Here is a 20,221-nt window from a genome sequence, read left to right as displayed (position 1 = left end):
CTTCAAACGGGATGTCTGTTGTGTTTCTCAGCCCCGTCTGGTGTAATAGCTCCGTGGGACGCTGCACTCGAGCCTTACGTGGGGCGGCATTGACTTTGATTCTCGTGGCTCCTCTGTTGGAGATGGCGGTCATGACGGGTCAGACACCCGCCATTCCTCCTTTATTGGCCAATGAGTACGGAAGACATAACTCCGTTGTGCCGATGACCCAACCGCCACGTTAGGGGATAGAACCTTTAACTGCGGCTAAGTTGTATGGCTGGCGGCCTCTAAAGCGTCATTTAAGCAGTAAATATCTAGTGTAGCGTTTTTAAAATTAAAAAATTATATTTTTTGGAAACATGCTGCTTTTGTATACAGTTTATGGGGGAAACTTGAAAAAGTTTTGATCTCAGTCATCCTTAAAATGCTTTTATGAATTCTATATAATGTCCTCCCTATATAATGTCCTCCCCTATATAATGTCAGTACTTGATTTGTTCATCATGCTGGCTCCAGGGTCCAAGGTAATATAAGAATGCCCCAAATACGTGAATTTATATTAGCCGCCTGCTTTAGGAAGTTCTGCAGCAGAAACGAACTACGGTTACCAAAAACTGAAGCCACGTTTTGTTGAGATTTGGCTGCCTTTGTGTAATTTTCTTCACTCTTTATAGATTGTCGTCTTCCCTGCCCCCGTTTGTAATGCACTTTTATATAGGCAAACGTTCCAGAAGTCTTTCTGATTGCGGCTTACACGAAAGCTGAAATCTAACGATACAGAAAGTTTATCGGTCCAATGAAATGGACCAGCCGTTCACCATGGAGATAAAACCGCTTTTCACGTATGTTTTAAATACTCTGGATTTGGCCAATATGGAGCGATTCTGGAGAATATTGCTTCGTTTCGCGCTATGAACTACTCTTGATAAATACTGTTCATTTTTGCGTCTGGCACAGAAATAATAAGGGGCCTGATGATGAGCGGAAGAGTTGGCGTGTGTTCACAATCCAGACCGCTGCTTATGTACTCCATATCAGCGACATGCCAGACCGCTTCCAGAGTGAGCATCTTCTGGCTGGTGCTTGCTACTCCGTGCCTTTTGACTTCAGCTATGCAGATCCAGTTTTCTGCTCAGAACTTGCCACCCGTGATCATCGTTTGCCCCTCAAACGCCTGAGTTTACATGGTGCTTATGTCAGGAACCCAAGGCCCTTGTCTTTCCAAGGCTGGTCTGGTTTACTTCCCAGTAAAGAGAACTTTGTTTAACTAGTCTTCTCACACTGGGAATTCCACGCAGTGGAAAGAGTACAACACAGATCCAATCCTGAACCCGGCCACGGGGCAGAATAAGTAAAATCTCTACTCCATCCAGCAGCTCATGGAAGCTCAACTTTGCAAGAAGTATGTGTAGGTTCTGTTGAAGCTCCTGTTGGGTTTTTGTACAGTATATATATCTATATATGTTTTCTGGGAAGATCCCACGTTGCTGGTAACTAATATTTACCAAACTCCGCATGTAGGCAGGATGGCCGACGGTTTCGTTCATTACTATCCTTTCACTTCCATCATTCATGCAGATTTGTGCAATTTTCTGCACAAATTCATCTGAGGAATCATCCGCTCTTCTCACAGACTTGTTCTTTTTGGAATGTTGCATCGCGGCTCCCACCCTCCGATGTGATCAGCTTTGTGAACCGTAGACTTAAAGGAGCTTTATTTAGCTGAGAACGTTAATTGTACCCATCTGGAGTACATACTCTTAATAATGGTAATGAATTGGAGGTACAACGTATAGGATCCTAAGGGGCTTCCGACGTGTGGCCCACCACCAGTAGTCATTTATTCTAATGAAAAGGCCAAGTTTTACACTTTTTGGTGCTGAAGGTCAGTCCTCAATCTGGTACTGAAGCAGTTAAAGGCCCAGATATATTTTCCCTAAAGAATGAATGCTGATGACATGTTTTTGGCATGTATATGTGCCTCACCCCTTATTTCCTGAACTCCCGACATGTACAGTCTAGTGTCCAACCGTCTGCAGGCACTCAGCTGATTTCCACTTTTCTCTTGTTGTTTCTAAAACCGGTCTAAGTTTAGTTTGTATCTGAATAGACGGCGGACAATGGAAGACATGCTGATTAGAAAGGGGGGGTGGAAAAAAATTTCTGGTGTTTAACCCTTCTTTTTCCACCATCAATCCAGAATCATGTCAAGCTTTGCTGTAGTGGAACAGCGTGTCAGTTCTCAAGGAATTCCACAAAATCTTTCTGCAGGCACTGAAAAACGCCTTTGTTCGCTGTTCCAGTGGCTGTTGTTACCTCCTGGCAGGCAGCGTCGCCGGGTTTACGCATTCTGCCCCGTGGCAGGGTTCAGGATTAAATCCTACTGGCAGCCTCTGTGCCAATGACACGCCAGCCGACTAAACCCTCTTAGCGTTTTACTCTATCCATTGTGCCCGGTATGCTCTGAGTGAGAACTGGAGGGTAGCCTTGGCTTCTAAAACTTTTCTGTCTAATTTTTTTTAGGTTTTTATTGTATGGTTCTCCTTCTTCCCAACACAAACACATCTTTCTGGCTTAAAATGATCTAGTGTTCCTCTGTACAACGTGTCATCTGACTGTATTGGAGATGCGAATTATGAGAAGATGTTGAAGACAAGCATGTGTAACTGGCCCGAGCAGATGGTCAGCACTGTCTACCCGCGAGGACTCTGGGCACTGGTTTCACAGGATGACGGACATTATTTTTTTTTAATCTATCATGACTTAACAGAAACATTATAGTAATAGCATGCATTAATGATCTCCTGAAACAAGATGTCTGTTACAGTATCGCATACTGAAGACCTTGGACGGGAAGCCTGTTGCCATAACAGTCTCCAAAACAAAGCTCCTGACGGTCATGCTTCCAAGCCCAGAATTATATTGACAAGACAGCCTGGGTTTTTACGACCGGAGCTCAGTTTTACAGTCTGCGTTGGTGGGAGAATGGAACGGCTTCTATAGCATTGAAATGGGAAACAGAACATTTTTTTTTCAGGACTGTTTGCCAGAGTTTATTGGCCATTCGCACATTTATTCTGGTTTAGGTGGGCTGTGTTTGAATACGATTCACTTGCAGTCTCATTATCCGGGTTCATAATCTGCATGCCACAATCCGGACTGTGCCATCCAAGAGAGAGCCATATATCTCTTGGGGTGTTTACGTTTCACGTACAATTCTCAGTTGAGGTTTTTTCAGCTCTGACATCTATATATCCCACCGCCGGGAGCTTTGATGCGGATTTTCCTTCGCTGCTTGGTGGAAGACGCTCTTTGCTGTCTCAGCACCCATGGGAAGCTCTAACAGGCTTCCTTGGCTCCTGCATCGTCTAAACGGAAATAAGCCAACAGCTCCCGAAGAATATTGTTTAAAGTCGTGCCGTTCCTCTGTAAAGCTTTTATACAGGGGCACCAGTTTAAAATGGGATTCTGCAACTCGGCAAAAATGAACATAATTGTTTCCTTTTAGTTCCCTCGATGTACGTGCCATTCCACTTAGAACTTCTCCTTCCTACATGGTGTTTCATAAATAGAGCCACGCAGACTCCTCACTTTGAGGAAGCCCTGGAGAGTGCAACTTACCAAAGGCAGGGTGAGGATTTTACTGTTAATGAACTATACATTCGTAAACGTCTCCTGAACACCCTTCGCCAAATCATAAGCACACAAGTGGCTATTCATCAGAGGCTCCCATAAAATATTCTGCAGCGCGCCGCTTCTATTAACGTAATTAGTATGCAAGTGGCTAACGTGACGCTTTTCACCAGAATTCTAAAGCCCCGCACCCCCCGCCCCTATTTATACTATTCTTGTCATCTGGAGGGGCCACCAATGTCGCATCCCATGCTAAGGACAGAATATAAATGAAAGTTTGAAGAGTTAATTTGGTGGAAGTTTTGGACCCCATGCTTGGCTGGCAGCTGCCCTTTCATCTTCTGTTCCGAGGCAAGGTGCCTGCTCTAACAGCTGCTGGCACTTGTCACAATCCCCCCATAGAAGGGCGGCGTGGCTTGACAGAAATTACTTGTTACAAAATATCCACGAGTTTAATGAGGTGAAACTTGGCCCATTCCTTCCAAATTAAAAAGCCGGGGGGAACCAAGCTGCCTCTAAGTCCCTAGAAGTGGTTGAATTAGTTCAGTATGCTTCTTCCTGAGGCACAGCTTTGGTCACAACACAAAATTAGTCCTAATTGTGCCAAAAGTTTTATACTTTTAGAAATATGTAGATGGCAAATATTCAGGGAGAGCCAACATACCTTACATACATCCTAATGCTATATAAATTTCAGAATTCACGTTACTTTTCAGTCTTGAGCCTAACGAAGACCTTTTGAAAGAAGGAAATCGATAAAACTGGCTTGTCAAAAAGTTTAAACCAGGACTTCCCAACTATTTATGAACCCTTGCTTGGTTAGTCTAGACTTGAGGGACAGTCGCTGGACAACTCTGCTTCAAGCCATTAAATGTCTTTAGAATTGGGGGGTGTTTTTCTTCAGCTACCAGAGCCTTCGCCCAAATTGTTGCTGAAACGATAGAAGAACACAACTGTGTGACTTGAAGGATAGTCTACCGTAATGGGCATTTCTCAGCTGCTAATGCGTTATGAGGATCCCTTTTCCTCTGTGAAATAGAAATCTGGAGTGTCTGCCGTTCGGTGGTTGTATAGATCTTTTTTTCCTTGTCTGTCTGACTTTGGTCTTGCATTATTTTGTCCTGCTTGGAGCCTCATCCTTGGTTTGTTTCTCCCTCTGTCTGACTATTGAGCCGTGGTATTCCGTGAACTCTCGAGACTCCATAAATTAACTTAATGGATATTTATTTGCACCATTAACCAAGCTGAATGAAACGGCTAGCGTTAGGGGTGTGTGGGGGGGAATAGAGTGCAACAACCTGCCAAAAAGTTTGGCTCTGTGAAAAACAGATGGTTTGTGCCAATAATAATCTTGTACCTACTTCTAAACATCCATGGTTGTTTCTTGTTCTTCTACCTGAAGAATAGACAGCCATAAATCCTACCAGGGGTGATCTTTTTTGGGGCGCTAAGTTTTGCAAGCTTAGCATGACCCTTTATTCACAGAATCAACATATAGTCTCTGGAAAGGGAACCTGAGGAATTCATCTGGTTTGAATGGCAGAGCAGGCGCTGAGAGCTTGAATAAGTAGCTACGGGCAAGAAAGGCTCGCTGTGGAAGTAGGGGAGGGGAAGCTTTAGCTTGACAAGATCCTGCTTGGTCACAGCCAGGATGAATCTCAGGCCCTCTTTCAGTAGCGCTTGAACAATCAAAGGGCCCCGTTTTTTATCTATTGTTGCCCTGGAGGATACCCATTTAAAGTTCAAATTCCTACAGGCTTGGGAAGAAGGAAAGGCAATAGCAGAAGGCAGATTGAGCAGATGATGATCGGGCTTCAAAAGTAAGCTGAAGACAAGCCAATACTTTGTCTTGTGACAGGAGACAACAGACTGGGGAGGGGGTTCTTGGTTCTGAATGGAACTTTGACGAACTGAATAAAATGCTTGGGAGGTGGCCGGTACATCTAGCATCTGTCGCTGTGCTCGCCCAGGAACAGTACAAAGTGATCACAATGTGAAACTAGGCCCGTAATGACTGTTAATGAAGTCTGTCTTTTCAGTAAATGAAAGGCTGGAAATACAGAAGTATCCGTCTCGTTCTCTACCTCTGGGTTTTTTCCTCCGAAAAAATTAAAATGTTCCGAGTCCAAAAAAGTGTATATGTTATCCGTCAGGAATGATGCTACACTCTTCTGTGAGCCTTCTTAAAATTCCTAATATTTACATTCTACAGACAAACTGCTTTCGTGTAATGGGACAATTTCACAAAGTTTAGATTCTTCCTAGCAGAAATTAGCTGTTACTACAACCTCTGTGAAACCGTAGCAAAACGCCCTAAATATATTTAGGTAAAGTACATATGTGCACGTAAGATACACATAGTGAACGGCTTGCCTAATACCATGTGGTCATCGTGTCCAGTTTGTCCATTCCATGCAGTTCCATTCAGTCAAATGTGAAATGTACACGAGACTGGCCCTCAAGAGGACCCAACATTGGACTCAAAATTAGTTTAAGTGCTGATACTCCTTTTCCAAAGGTCAGTACTTCTTTTACAGAACATCCGTTGGATTTGAGCCGCGTAGAACATATCAGATATGGTGTTAAGTGCCAGGATTACCTTCTACGTGACCAGCCCACCATAGGTTCCTTCACCTCAGAACACAGATTTACATCTCGCTGCGAGCCTCATTGATTCCTTTTCCCATCGCAGACTGACCCATCTGCTCAGTAAAATTCATGAATTACATCAGCCTTTAATACTTTGCCTTCTAGAATGGGTCGTTTTCACGTTATCCTACACAAAAGCTTTCAGACTCGCTAATACTAGAAATATATATTTTTGCCCTTTTCCCCTCTTAATTTCTTTTTTTTTTTTTTTTAAATCAAAATATGTATAGCGTGTTGGTAGATCATCATAACGGAGAAGTCCTTGTAACGTTTTGTATACGTCGTTCCCTATATTAAGTTTAATTCCTTTGTATATTGTGGTTAATCAATGGGATTGTTTCTGATTTAATGTGTAACCTAAAGCATAACACTCAAAGTAATTGTTGGCCCTGAAGAGACGTGCGCTGCCGGTCTGTTTAAATATTATGCAATTGTGTTGGAAAGCAGATCTTCTACATACCTTCAGCTTTGCATATAATAGCCGGAGCCAAAGCTTCCCTATTAAGAAAGGAATTCGCGATTTCTGTGCTGGTAGCTTTAAATAGGGGGTTCTGTAATGTCCGCTGTCCGAAAATACATAAGACTGATCTCACTCTTATTTACACCAAAACACTATCTGGTGCGTTTTCATTTTTTATTTTTATTTTTTTGCAATGAAGGCAGGTTTTTTTTTGGTAAAAAAAAAAACCCTTTAGAGCTTTATTTTCCATATGTGACCACAGGCCTGACCTAAAATTATGATTTTGTGGACTTTCGTAATACACATGCACAGCTAGGGCTAATCCGACTAAACGGGACATTTACATAATGATTGGAACCTGGATGACCTGCATTTTCTAAGTGGAGGCCATCACAGTAAGCTTCTCTGCACCCTGATTTACTGGTAGAGAAGTGGAATGGTCTCCCAGCCATAGTGGTAATTTAAACATGCATTGGGTAGTCTATCCTAAATTTAAGTCTGAGCCTACGCCAGAGACCCTAGTATATAGTGGGTTTATCAATTTCATGTCTGTTACGTGAGATATTAAGAGACGTTACTGCTAATGCCCTTGAAGTTGTCAGATATCTATAATTAGGGGCACTTAAATTACATACTAGATATGCTAGTGTTTTTTCCACTGATATGGTAAATAATGGTCATTGCTAAATAAGTGTTGTAGTTTGACTTGCCTGGACTTGCCTTAACATGTCAAAAGTACAATACCCTACGTAAGTGTAGCAAACACACCCATCAAGCCTTCGGATCTTCTGCTCGTCTTATCAGAGAATGAGTGCAGATCTAGAATAGAAAGATTCATAAGAATAATCTGGCATAGTGTATGCGTGCGTATATATGTGTATGTGTGTATATATATATATATATATATTGTGAAAAATAAAAGGCGGGGTTGGCAGGAAGGCCCTGTATAATGTATAGTTAAATCAGTGAGATTTCTTCAGTCATTATGCAGGGCCAGCTGGAGATACCTGCCAGTGTTGGCCCTTCCTAATGAGCAATGAAGTGAGAGCTAAACCCACAACTCTCCCTTTCGCATGCAGTAAAATGCGATGGCGGCATTGAGCAAATAATAAGTACGCATTGGGCCTGAAAATCCTCTAAGAATGTTCTGAGAAAAGGGTCTAAACACACATGGAAGCCTCTAGCTCACCGGGTTATCTGTGATCGAGTCATTATGAAGAGCAGATTTATATAAACCGCAAATTATCGTTCTGGTCTGCGTCCAACATACCGCCCGTGTGCCGCATGGTACAGTTTACGTACATTAAGGCTGCCTTCCTGTTTGCGCACGCCTGATTTTCATTGGTTACAGAGAATGTTTGTGGACTTCTCAGCTAACCTTCGTTTGTCTTGCGTAGAAGCCCAGAATACACCCTGCTATGACTTCCTTTCATTGTGGGCTTAGATATAACGCGTACTTTGATTAATCTGTTATCTGACTGTCCTACAAACCCTTCCGAAGCAGCAAGAGGAATGGATATCAAATCCCCCGCGGCTGCTGCGTTTGGGGTTGTATTTGGGGTTTCTTTGTCGTCGTCTGGCAGAGATGCCGAGCGCGTTTCGATTTGATCTTGTACTTTGCCCGGTGGGATTGTGCTCTTCGGAGAATGATCTCCCGCTTTCTCTGTCTGCTACAAGTCTGCGAACAAAGACTTACCTTGTTAAAACAGCCACATTGTGCAAATGTCTGTCTACATCAGGAGATCTGTGCGGCGCTCTCGTAAAAAAGCTTTATTTTGTAATTTTAAAAAAAAATAAAAAGTTTCTAAAATCCCACCACAATTCTACAATGCTGGAAAAACTGTTCCCAAAATACACTCGAGCAAAAAAAAACAACAAAAAAACTATTTAACAGCTTTGTGAAATATTTTTGTCTGTGGTGCTTAAGAGGTTAATACACTCGAGTGCTTGATAGAACCTGTTCAAATTTTTTGCCTGTTTTGTTTTATGTTGCGGGAAGTAGCCAGTCGCCTTTTGAGAAGATAAAGCTTGAGAATGTCAATTCTTCAGGGATTACGATCCCTCTGGGTAGAGGCTTCTGGAACTTCAGGTTCTTGAGGGACACAAACATCAGGGTTTTGAGCGTCCTGCACTTATCATCATTGACCGTCTCGTTGAAAATAAAGAATTTCTTAATTCTGTCCACTGTTCCTTTAATAAATTTTATGTACATATGTTTTTGTGTGACTATTGCATTTTATTGTATCTTTATGACCAACACAATATGTCCTCTTGGTTTCAACTACGGTTATTTGTATCTAATGTGTACGCATCCTTTATTGCAGACGTTAAAAAATTCTAAAAGTCTTTGTTCGCTTGACTACGAAGACGACGAGGACTCCCAGCTCAAGACAATCGTCTCATCGCCTTGCGATTCAAGTGACCTCATGAACATCATCACTCCTGGTACCAGCCCTCTGAAGGAGACAATGGAAGAAGGGAAACACAAGCCATCTTGCCACGTTACCAACACAAGGGATTATAAGAGCGAGACCACAGTAAGCGAAAGCGACGAGGACATCAGTGACTATGAAAGCACAGAGGGGTGCATCTTTCCTATAGATTGCGCTGACTTGGATTTGGAGCAAATAGAAAATAATTAAGTCACGACGCTTCTGCTAATGCTTAGTGGTGTACCTCTGTTATACATACTGAGTTTTTCTGCGGCTGCCTTTGGGTGTCCTTTTCTGATGCCCGGATAAGTTGACAAGTGGAATGTTTTCACCTGTTTTAGTTTGTTTTATCAATTGAATGGACAAATGTGTAAGTTGGATGCGACTGAGCGTTGAGTTGTTTCCTCCTTGGCAGTATTTGCTGAGTGGTGCGAAGTATGTGGGACCAAGCTTACAAACCTAAGTTTATACAGATGCTCACTAGTTTTTCCTCAACAAAAAAAATAATAAAAATAAATATATATTAAGAAAAAAATGACAAGCTTGACCTGGCTTCACCAGATTTTTCTTTCTCTGCTTGTCTCAAAAAAAATAAAAAATAAAATAAATAAAAATATATATTTATAGAAAAAGGACTATTTCATTAAGCTCATTTTATAAATTGAACTCTGAGCGCTATAGACAGACTCGCAGTGCCTTGCAGATGTCATTTGGAGCTCAAGGTGTTAAGGACCTCACTTTTCAGGGGTTGCCATATACATAAAGTAGATGGAGTACAATATATTTAGTTTTGTCACATATTTGAATTGTTGGTAAAAAAAAAAAAAAAAAGCCGCTGAGCGATTCTAAGGCGACTTTGAGGCATTTATAAAAATAAAAAAATGTAAAAAAAAAATACAGAAAAGAATAGATATTTTTGCATTTTTATGGCTTTTACAGATCTGGAAAATAAAGCATCTCTATTTTGAAATGAATTTTCTGAAGGGCATTCTATAAAACAAATAATTCTGCCATAACTCTAGTGCAGATAAGAGTTCTTTATATTGGAGATATGAAAGAATAAAATGCATATATTTGATAGAACACATGAATATTATTCACAGTTGGTCCGAAATAACCAAAATAATTGCTCCTTTTTTTTTTTTATTCATGGGAGCCGTTATAAAACTTTAGAACATGCGCACCTTGTACGAAATGTTTTTTTGGGTTTTTTGACGCATACCTTTTGATCAAAATGTGCTGGTGATCTTTAAAGTTTAGGCAAATAAAAAAAAAAAAAAAAAAAAAAAAAAGCCCATGAATTTAGTACTTGAATTTTTTTTTCTGAACAACATTGAAAATTTATGATATATGCATTTCAAAGTGCGAGTAGGTTTATACTTTGTAGGTCATTATTATGTTTTCTATTGTTCAAAAGAATGTATCAGAGCACTTGAACTTTAGACAGGGACTTTGTAAAGCTTTTTTTAATTCCACAGGATGTGATCCATTCAGCAATACTAGAAGGAAACTTGTCCTTGAGATAAATAAAAATCAATTTGCTTTGAATAACTGTGTTCTGTCTTTCCTAAAATTATTTGTGCGTTCTATTAATGCGGTCTCATAATGTTGTAGCGAAATCGTCTGCACAGAGGGGTGTCGGAAGCCCCAGGGCCCTTGTGGTCGCCTGATCCTCATACCTAGAAGGTCTCCGGGTGAAGTGTTGCTTTTCTCGGTGGATCATTCTCCTCTTACCCTTGCAGAAGAGGTGTGGTGCTTAGCCACGCCCACTCCCTGCCCTGTTCCACTCCCAACCCATGTAATATCTTGTCAGCCACACCCTCATGTGTCCCGCCCCCTCATTGAGCCACTCCCTCAGGAGATGGCGATCTGAGTAACTGGGAAGTGGGTATGGTGATCTTACTCCTGGAAAGAAGTACTGAACCTTCAAGATTTCGACTAAAATTTTCAAATCAAAGCAAGTTCTATAAAAGTATTTCTGCGTTCAACATCTGTAAACTTACAGTAAATCCCATCAAGCTTGTCTAGCACCAGCTCTCGAGTTCAAGAGATCGGAGGAAAATTTCTCCAGAAAATGTATTTTCCGTCTTCCAAGAGCTGTAGTGAGAAATATAAATGTAGCTAAGAATTTTTTGTCGTTTTTAGTTCCTGTGAATGTAATAAAACGGGTCTGAAGAATTTCTGGCAGATCATACGGATTGGGGATATGTTCAGGAGCACTGAGTGTTTTTTCAAACAGTGGAAGATCAGACAATAAGGAAGACCTAATCGTTTTAAACGTGCAAATCACACTACTCGGGCTTCTGTTTGGTTTTTGTTCAGATTATAAATTGATATTTTTTATGATAAATGGCCATTGAGGTTTTTAAAATGGCTTTGTAATTTTAAGTAATGTTAAGTAAATCGGGATTATCTTAGATGCCCTAAACCATGTCCTTATTTACTTGAGAATGTAAAATAAGGTTGTATTTATAAAAAAAAGTGAAGCATCTGACCTCTATGAATCTAGAAAGTGATACCCATAATATTGACCTTAAAGATCAATTCTGATTTACATGTTGATGGAGGTTTTAACACAAATGGCAACTCAACTACTCTGCTTTAATGTAAGTTAAAAAAAAACCAAAAAAAAACATTAGTATATTAGTATTGTCCTTTGAATTAGTCAAAGTAAGTACTGTATTTGATGAGTTTCACATTTATGAGCTATACAGGTATGGGGAGCGGCAACAGGGAATTCCTCTGCATTTCTAAAGAATATTGAATGTATACCCAGAGGGAAAGATTCCAGACTGATTTAGTGATACTGGGCAAGTAGCAAACGTACATGAAATCCGTGGTTAGTTTTAAAGGAGATCTGCCCAGTCTTCAGCTTTTAATATTAAAAACAAAAATGATTTGTTACAACTACCTGTAGATTGTGTGTTCTGTTTGTCAATAGTTCTAGAACCCCTTCTGTTCTCATGTAACGCCACCTCACTTGGTAAACTAATCTCAAACTTAGCTCTCAATACCACCTGTATGCTGATGACACCCAGATCCTACCTATCACGATCTCTCCTTCCCTCTAAGACCGTGCTGCTATTCTAACGGCGTTGTCTGTCTCTGACTGCATGATTCCTTAAACTCAATCTCTCAAACTGAACTTCTTATCTTTACTCCCTCCAATGCAAACATTCCTTCAACAGTTTCAATGTCAATGGTGCAATCATCTCCCTTTCCCTTTACGCTTGCTGCTTTGGTGTCACCTACGATGCCGCTAAGTCTCTTGTCCATGCCCTTGTTATCGCCCTCCTTGATTATTATAACCCTGTCTTAGGTCTCTACAATCACCCATGAACGCTGCTGCCAAACTTATGTTTCTCTCCCAACTTTTCACTAACACCTCTCCCCCTCAGTCTCTTCGCTGGCTGCCTGCGCTTCAGGATTCATTTATAAATCCTGACTCTTACTTTTCAAAGTTCTTCATAGTGGTTCCCCTACTTACATCTCCTCACTCATCTCTAAATCTGTAACGGTTTCATATTGAATCCCCTAAGAATGAAGAGCCAAGCACATGAATGACAGCATTATAATATACTCCTTAAGGAGTTCTCCTGAAATAACAGAACATGGCAGCATAGTCATCACAACGAACTTCTGTCCAGAATATCTCCCCATTCAAACCGCATGTACGCAGAATAGACTGATGTCTTGTGTTGCTTTATCACAGAATGCATGTGCGCTACAGCAGAGGCACTTCAGTCTGCATCTTGTTCCCTGGGTCCGGTTGCCATTAGTGCCATAGAATATACTGTCTATAGAGTTCTCGTTCTTACATTAGTGGTTAGGTTTTTTAGGAGTATTGAGACACATATATGAGACAAGAGAACTATTATTGACCTGTGTATTTCTTATTGTAATGGGTTCATCAAGAGATCGCCCAGATGTATCCTCCTGTCGTCCCCGAAATCACTTCCAGCATCAGTCAGCGAGCACACCGTGGAACCCTGGTATGCATACCCAAGTAGACACAGCTACTTTAAGTTAAGTACAGCAGGAATGAACATTTAATTGAACAGAATATAGCATGTTTATCCACAGAAACATCAAGACAACAGCCAGGTTTTAAACCCAACAAAAGGGCTCAATTACATCAATATATAATTGAATGACATCACACAAGATTAAGACTTAACAGAACAATTATACAATTAACTAAGTTAAGGTGCAGGGAAACAATGTCTATGGAAGGAGCCTCCAGATAGTCTTTGTACATTTCAACCTGCATTTTTACAAGTGCCCCCCCCCAGGCTTCCCCCACAGGAGGAACCACGGCCCAAATGCCCAGGCTGGGGGTGGGCGGGTGTCCACGAGACGTCATCTCTCAGGGAGGGGATGTGTCTGGCCCAGCAATGTAGTTCTGTCACACCTATTTTGATCTCTAAAAATGTTTCATCGTTCCATGGATTCATTTTGTGTATAGAAATGGGGGATTTGCTTCAGTTGAGGTTGAAATCACCAAATGTTCTTTCTGTCGATTAGGATGCAGAATAACTTTTTGGGTCTGAAGTTTGATTTGTAAGATTCCTTCTAAGAAGCGATCCATCTGGTTGGCAAAAAGATTCTAATAGCAGCAGAAAACTTTGAATGATAGCTGTGTTCAGATGAAACATTTCAAGTCATGATATTGTCCATACATTATGAAGGGCCCAGGCCTGAATCTTCCTAGGAAAAGGGCAAAGTTGTGCAGGAAAGTTCTTTGAAGTTCGTCAAGGCACAATTTGCCGCCAACAAGCAGGTTGCATGAAAAGGAGCAGTTCCGGAAATATAAGAAAATACAGCATCTCATCTTAACTACAGTGCTAGTTGTGGGGTGTCTGATTCTATGGAGGTCACATGAAGCATGTTTCTAGTTTGAAATATCGAAGGAAAAACTATTTTTCAATGAAACTTTATGCCTATCCAGTCCATGCCCGCTTTTCCTGATGTAAAGACTCTGACCTTAATCAATCCTGGGTCTTGTCATATATTCAGAGTCATATTAGATGTCTTTACTATGTTTTCCTGCACTATATCTACTGAAAGACTACTCCAGGTTATCCAAGTTGCTGATTTTTCCTGTATTCTCCTTAGATCCTCCTTTACATTCCAACGCTCTAACGTCAACGCGTTTGACCAAGGTTTCTTCACTTGATAAGTATAAAAAAATAATAATATTATTGCGCAACCCTTACATTCACTCACATATTTTTAGTATTATGAATGTGTAGCTTACAGGAAATATTTATTTTTTTATGGCTTCTTGTAGATTATTGGGACCTCCATACGCTTCTAGCAGCTGAACCAGCAGATAACATGTTATTCCGCACTATACATAGAAAAATTCTGGCTGCATTTCTGTGGAAACGGGGATTTCCATTACAGCTCCCTGTAAATATGTGGTCCGCATCCATATTTATCTTTAGCTCTGCGCGGCCTGCATGTTGTAGGCAGGAATGAATGATTAATGTCAGCGGATACTCGAGCTATCCTTACACGTGCTTTCTTCAGGAAAACACAAACCGGTGTGCAACGTGATCCTACGTTACCGTTTCAAATATAAATATGTATTCGTTCTCATGTATTGAATGAAATCAACAAAAATGTTGACTCTCAATGTCCGCACATTTAACGTGGGAGGGCATCATGGACTTCAGATGCATATTTAATAATAATAATAAGTATGGCGTGATTGTTACTTTGTTTAATACGGGTATTGCAGCAAGAGCGCTAGCTCCACTAACAGAAAATATGGAATGTTACCTGTTATTAAGTTAAAGTCAGGGCCGGCCCAAGACTTAATGCCGCCTGGGACAAAGTTTAAAATGAACCCCCCCCCTTGCCCCACTCGGCTCCATTGTAGGGCCGGCCCTGGTTAAAGTCCATGTCTTAATACCAACCCAATAGTCATACTATTGGTAGCGGTACTAGTGCACCTAGTTGGCTTAGACTTTGTACGTCTACCCACTCCCTACTGCTACTTAGACTACAAGCTCCATGGGACAGGGACCTCCTTTCCTAATGTATTCATACACACTGTACCCCAGTAAAAAGGTGTGTAGCTTATTATACTTATTATATGACAGCGCTTATTGTACCTCGTATTTTTTATACTGTAAAGTGAATCTGTTGGCACCCAATACATACCTACATCCACTGGCCCTGAGAGGGGTAATTAGCTCAGAACGCTCATTATCCTTCATTAGCTATAATGTGTAATCGGATTATGCTCATGCGCGTCCATCCCTATGACATAAGCACCCTAGGCACTGCCGGTGGACATGCATGAGTACGTGTAAGGATGACATAGACTACTTGGTCTACTAGAATCCTGGGGCCGGCCATGTGCGCATGACTTAGGTCAGCATTAGTACTTCCTCCGTTAAAAATGCCAATTGCCATAGAATAGATAACCACGTGTCATAAAGAAAGAAATTCCCTCCCATCTAATGGGTTTGCACTTCATGGGCTCATTTGGCTTCTCCATTGTTTATCTATATTTTGTTCTCAACATGTTGTATGCTTGCAAACATCCTTTGTTCCCGGAACTGGAACACCAGACAGAGTGTGATGCGAGAGGATGACATCATCTTATATTCTGACGATGGAACGCTTGCCTGCCACCTCTCGCGCATGACCAATCCCCCATGCCTAAGCGTTGCCAACAGTTCAGAGAATAAGAACATTGGCAGGGGCATAAGCTTGGTTGTCAGGACTGTCCAGGCACATTCGGGGCTGTTGGCAAGCATACGATAGGTGCCATATGACACAGACCCCCATATCTATTGCAGATAAGATTGTTGGAGTCTGTTCTCAAAGGAAAATATCAGATTAATATCAGTTTATGTTGAATTATAGCTCTGATCATCCTCAGCCAGAAACCTGTCCAGTAATAATAGAACGTATATGAACATTTCTTTATTTTAATACTGCTGGTTTTGGGGTAGCCGAACCCCAAGCTGTTTCCAGCTATTCATAACTGTTTGGGGCCAGCACATTCATCCGGGAGATCCCGTTTAGTGAACAGAATAGGCATGATGTCCATTTGCATGCGCATCGACAAGTCACTCTTTAGTAAATGCGACGCCATGTGTGCACACCATATGGAGAAACACATATGGAAATGAATGGAGTTATGAGCCCACCCTATAGAGTTCGGACAAGCCCCTCGTGGGAAGCTCGCTTCTCTTCTATTACGACTTGAAATGGCCAGCTGCTGCGAGATGGACTTTATTTCACTTTTGTGTTAATGAAGTGCCTGCAAATATTAACCCTTTCTGGCCACGGGATAAGGAACCAGCGCTGTCTTCTTTAATGCTTATGGAGTATTGGGAAAATCCACCTGGAAGAAACGCCGATATAATACTCTGTATCCTTAGAACAGATTATGGAACATCCAGATCTTGTTATATTCTTTGTGTATACTAAGGCACTTAAGCCGTCATTACTGTATCTCATTGCCCGTGACACGCCGCCAACGGGCTACAAGCGGCCCAGGACATAGCTGCAAGCGGCTCCAAATTTACTATCGTAGTCTCCACAGCTAGGTTTACGTTCAGACAATTCTCTGCTTTCTTTGGTTTGCAACAGACCCGGACTGGCCAAATGCCCCATGGGCCGGTATCAGTTCCTGTGTGCCATTTCCTGCTAGATACACGCGGCCACATGCTGGTTACATTTTCTTTTATTCTATATTGATCTATATGGCTCCGTAGGTTGTTTCCAGACGCTGACCCTAAGTGTTGACGTTGTCACGACAAAGAAGGCAAGTGGCGGTGGGAATGCGAGCAGAACAAACCCTTCTGGGTTATGGTTCATTCCACGTTGTCATGGGCGATAGACAGTCCATCACACCTATAGGTGTGATGCTCCACCATCATACTCCCCAGGACATTTCAGTGCGGGGACGTTCTCTCGCCATACACCTCCTTAACACTGCAAAACACACAATCCCTCTCTATTGGGAAACAGATAAAACACCCTCATACAGGGACTGGATACACTAGACTAAGGAAATTGAGGAACTAGTTAAACGGGCATGTTTTAGGCTTAAATGCACACAGAATGTGTTGTTTCTGGTATGTGATTTCATTTCCGACTGTGCCTGTTTTGTGATGTAATATATGGGAGTGGATACAATAGGAATGACTGCGTAATCCATAGAACCACAGCTTCCAACTGGCTAAGGGTGATCGGAGTAGTAGCACATGAAACATCAAGACAACCCCACCTTATCCAATCCCACTGACGCACATTCTGACCATACTTCTTTTCATGGAAACAAAATAGGCAAATATGGGTCAGGACTGTATGACATTAGACACAGGGAGCTTTACATGTATGCATGAGATGAGAGAGAGCCATTGACTTGTTCTGCAGTACAATGAGTTACGGCTCTTCAGACAAATAACCGCTTTATTTGGTCTGTAAGCGGCTTTGTATGTAGGGTGCCTGAACTGGAACACTCGATACAACACTGGAACACTGGCCCATTCACTGTGGCCTCCATCAACAAGCAAGTAGGGCTATGTAGCCGGCAGGGAGGGTGGTTCTGGCATGGGCAGGTGCCCCTGTGTGCCTAACATGTACTTGCGTCAGCTTTATGCTCCCCAACATATAAAATGAATGGGCATACAAATGGCAGGGTGGGCATTTCTAGTAGGCTATGAAGATGAGAAGGGTATGAAGATAAGGAGAGGAAATCATAATGGGGTATCAGACGGTGGGAATGGGGATTATGAATGGTACTAAGTTGATAAGTAGGAATGTGATAACTGAATGAATGAATGATTATATTAGTAGGTATGATGATGGTGGGCAGAAAAAAATGACGGTTCAGAAGAATATGATGGCGGTGGGTGGGTTTGTAGATGGTGAGGGGTACGAAGATGATGTTGAGGGGTAGCTTTGCTTGTGGGTTAAACAAAGTATTATCAGGGGAATTAATGCCTATTACAAACTAGAACTAAATCTATCTACGCTATCATTTTTAATTTATATTCACCAAAGTGGAGGGATGGCTACACCCTCTCCATATGGACACATTGCAGTGACCTCATTTTTGGTCTACTAAATTAAAGCTGCTTTGTAATATATTTGATCACGCAGTTTTTTTTCGGGAAGATTAATGTATATTTGTGAAAATCAGCTTTCTGTACCCACTTGCATAGTTCCTAATGAACACAGGATCCAATTAGTATAAGGTCAATATGAATAATAATGATTAACAAACATAATTCATCACACAGTGGGAATCTGATGTACAGATTAGTTAGTTCTTTTATAAAAGGAGGGGTTGATTTTATTGAATAATCTCCCATTTTAGCCATTGCTCCCTCTCTGGGCTGATAAACGTAATGATTTTTTTCCCTTTAGGCAGCTTAAACAAAAAGTGCCCTGTGATCTCCAAACTTGCAATTAAAACAGAAGCATATGACAAGCAAATGCTGTCTCTCCACGTTGACTAATCCACGCCGTGATCATAACTAATCATGCATGTGGAGACTAGTGGATTAGGAAAATGCTTGTTGAATTACCCTCAATTAATGCTCTTAACTCATTGCCTTTGGTCAAAAAAGGTGAGAAACCCATGGCGACTAATTTGGGCGTATGATGTCATAGCCCACCAACTACCACAGGCCGTGTTAACGGCTTATTTATTTATTGCTAGAGAATGAGCAGCTGTCCGCCATGCTTTAGGGAATAGACCATACAAGTAGCATTTATAAATGTGTGTATTTTGAATAATAGGCAGCTATTTTATTAGATCTGCAAAAAGTCAAGATGCCACCTAGAAATGTTAACTGCCTGGGAGACACTGTCAGTGCAAATTAAAGTTGAATAAAATAAATATTTTTCACAACATAATGTATTTGACCAAATGGTTTATCAAGTATGTTTTCTGCTCGTTAAGCAGTATATTCTAATTTGGAATGTTTTGTAACCTCCAAACTATGGATAGTGGACTGAAGACTTTACACAATTGCATTCTTGTAAAGTATCTTTGCCACCTAAAAAACAGAGATACATGGAGAGTCAACATATAACCGATGCACCCATTTTTTTTATTAAAAAAAAAATCAACCCACCTTTCATACTGTATATGGAATTTTAACCTGGGGTCGGAGGTAGAGGATCCCAAATGCGGTGTATGTTTCTCATGGGAGGAACATGGTGTATGAATTACTGGTTTCAGCGAGAAAACATTCGGTCTACAACCTGGTAGACGTCAAACAGGTTCTCAGGTGCATTGGAGATGGTCTTTAGTGATATATTCACTAGTGATGTTGGGAGACAGGGGATATCGCGTTTAGATCTCAAACAATCTACCTGGTTAGTGACCAGGCTCTGATATATGAGAAGCTCAAACGCTGAGACCCAGTGATGTGGACATCTTCTACAGTCGGCACATCAGGATTGTTTCATTGATGAGGCTTCTCTTCACAATTGGGCCTAGGGCATGCTTTCCAAAGAGGCAACCCATGGCCCCCTAGCAGCGCTAGGGAGGTGGCGGCACCGGTACAATCATTTAACGCTTCCACTTTTGCTGTCTGTGTGTTGCTCTATGTGGGTTCTGGGACATTTAGATAAAGTTTATATAGATATAGATCTAATTTTTCAGAAGAATTTTACGTATTATCTGTCAATTAAGGCCTAAAATGTGAGGACAGAAAGGACTGTATACCAACAAGATGGAGCCCGGCCACAACCAAACTAAACCGAAACCTTTTTATCCCTACAGCGCCCCTTAGAGACAGAAATGCGTATTGCTTGTATTTGAGAATTGTGTTCTCAGTGTTTGGGGATTTGCTTGTCTTCAAGTGTTAGAATTTGCAATGATTTGAGACTTTACATGTTTTATAGTTTGAATACCATGTCATAAACATATTATTTATCATTGTAACAGAACATATTCCACACTCCATATTTTTTTACATTTTTTTCAGGGAAAAAAAATTGTTGCAGGAAAAAAAAACCTGAAAAAAACTGGTTTATCAGGTTTTTCCCCAATTTATCAGCCTCCACACTCCGTTCCTATACCTGT

General features: G+C 41.2%; 1 protein-coding gene across 2 annotated transcripts in view; it reads left to right on the top strand.

Moving 5' to 3' along the window:
• The window catches only part of FAM53A (family with sequence similarity 53 member A), a 37,202-nt gene extending 26,495 nt beyond the window's left edge, over positions 1-10,707 (top strand). For both annotated transcript variants that reach the window (XM_053458179.1, XM_053458180.1), the window contains one exon: positions 9,049-10,707. In XM_053458179.1, coding sequence (XP_053314154.1) covers positions 9,049-9,366 — 318 coding nt within the window. In that variant the 3' untranslated portion in view covers positions 9,367-10,707. The remainder of the gene's footprint in view (positions 1-9,048) is intronic.
• Positions 10,708-20,221: the final 9,514 nt, after the last annotated feature.

This window comes from Spea bombifrons, chromosome 1 (genome assembly GCF_027358695.1).
Source record: "Spea bombifrons isolate aSpeBom1 chromosome 1, aSpeBom1.2.pri, whole genome shotgun sequence".
NCBI lineage: Eukaryota > Metazoa > Chordata > Amphibia > Anura > Pelobatidae > Spea > Spea bombifrons.
The sequence above is the reverse complement of the archived record's forward strand: the minus strand, read 5'-3'. Positions and strand labels throughout refer to the sequence as shown.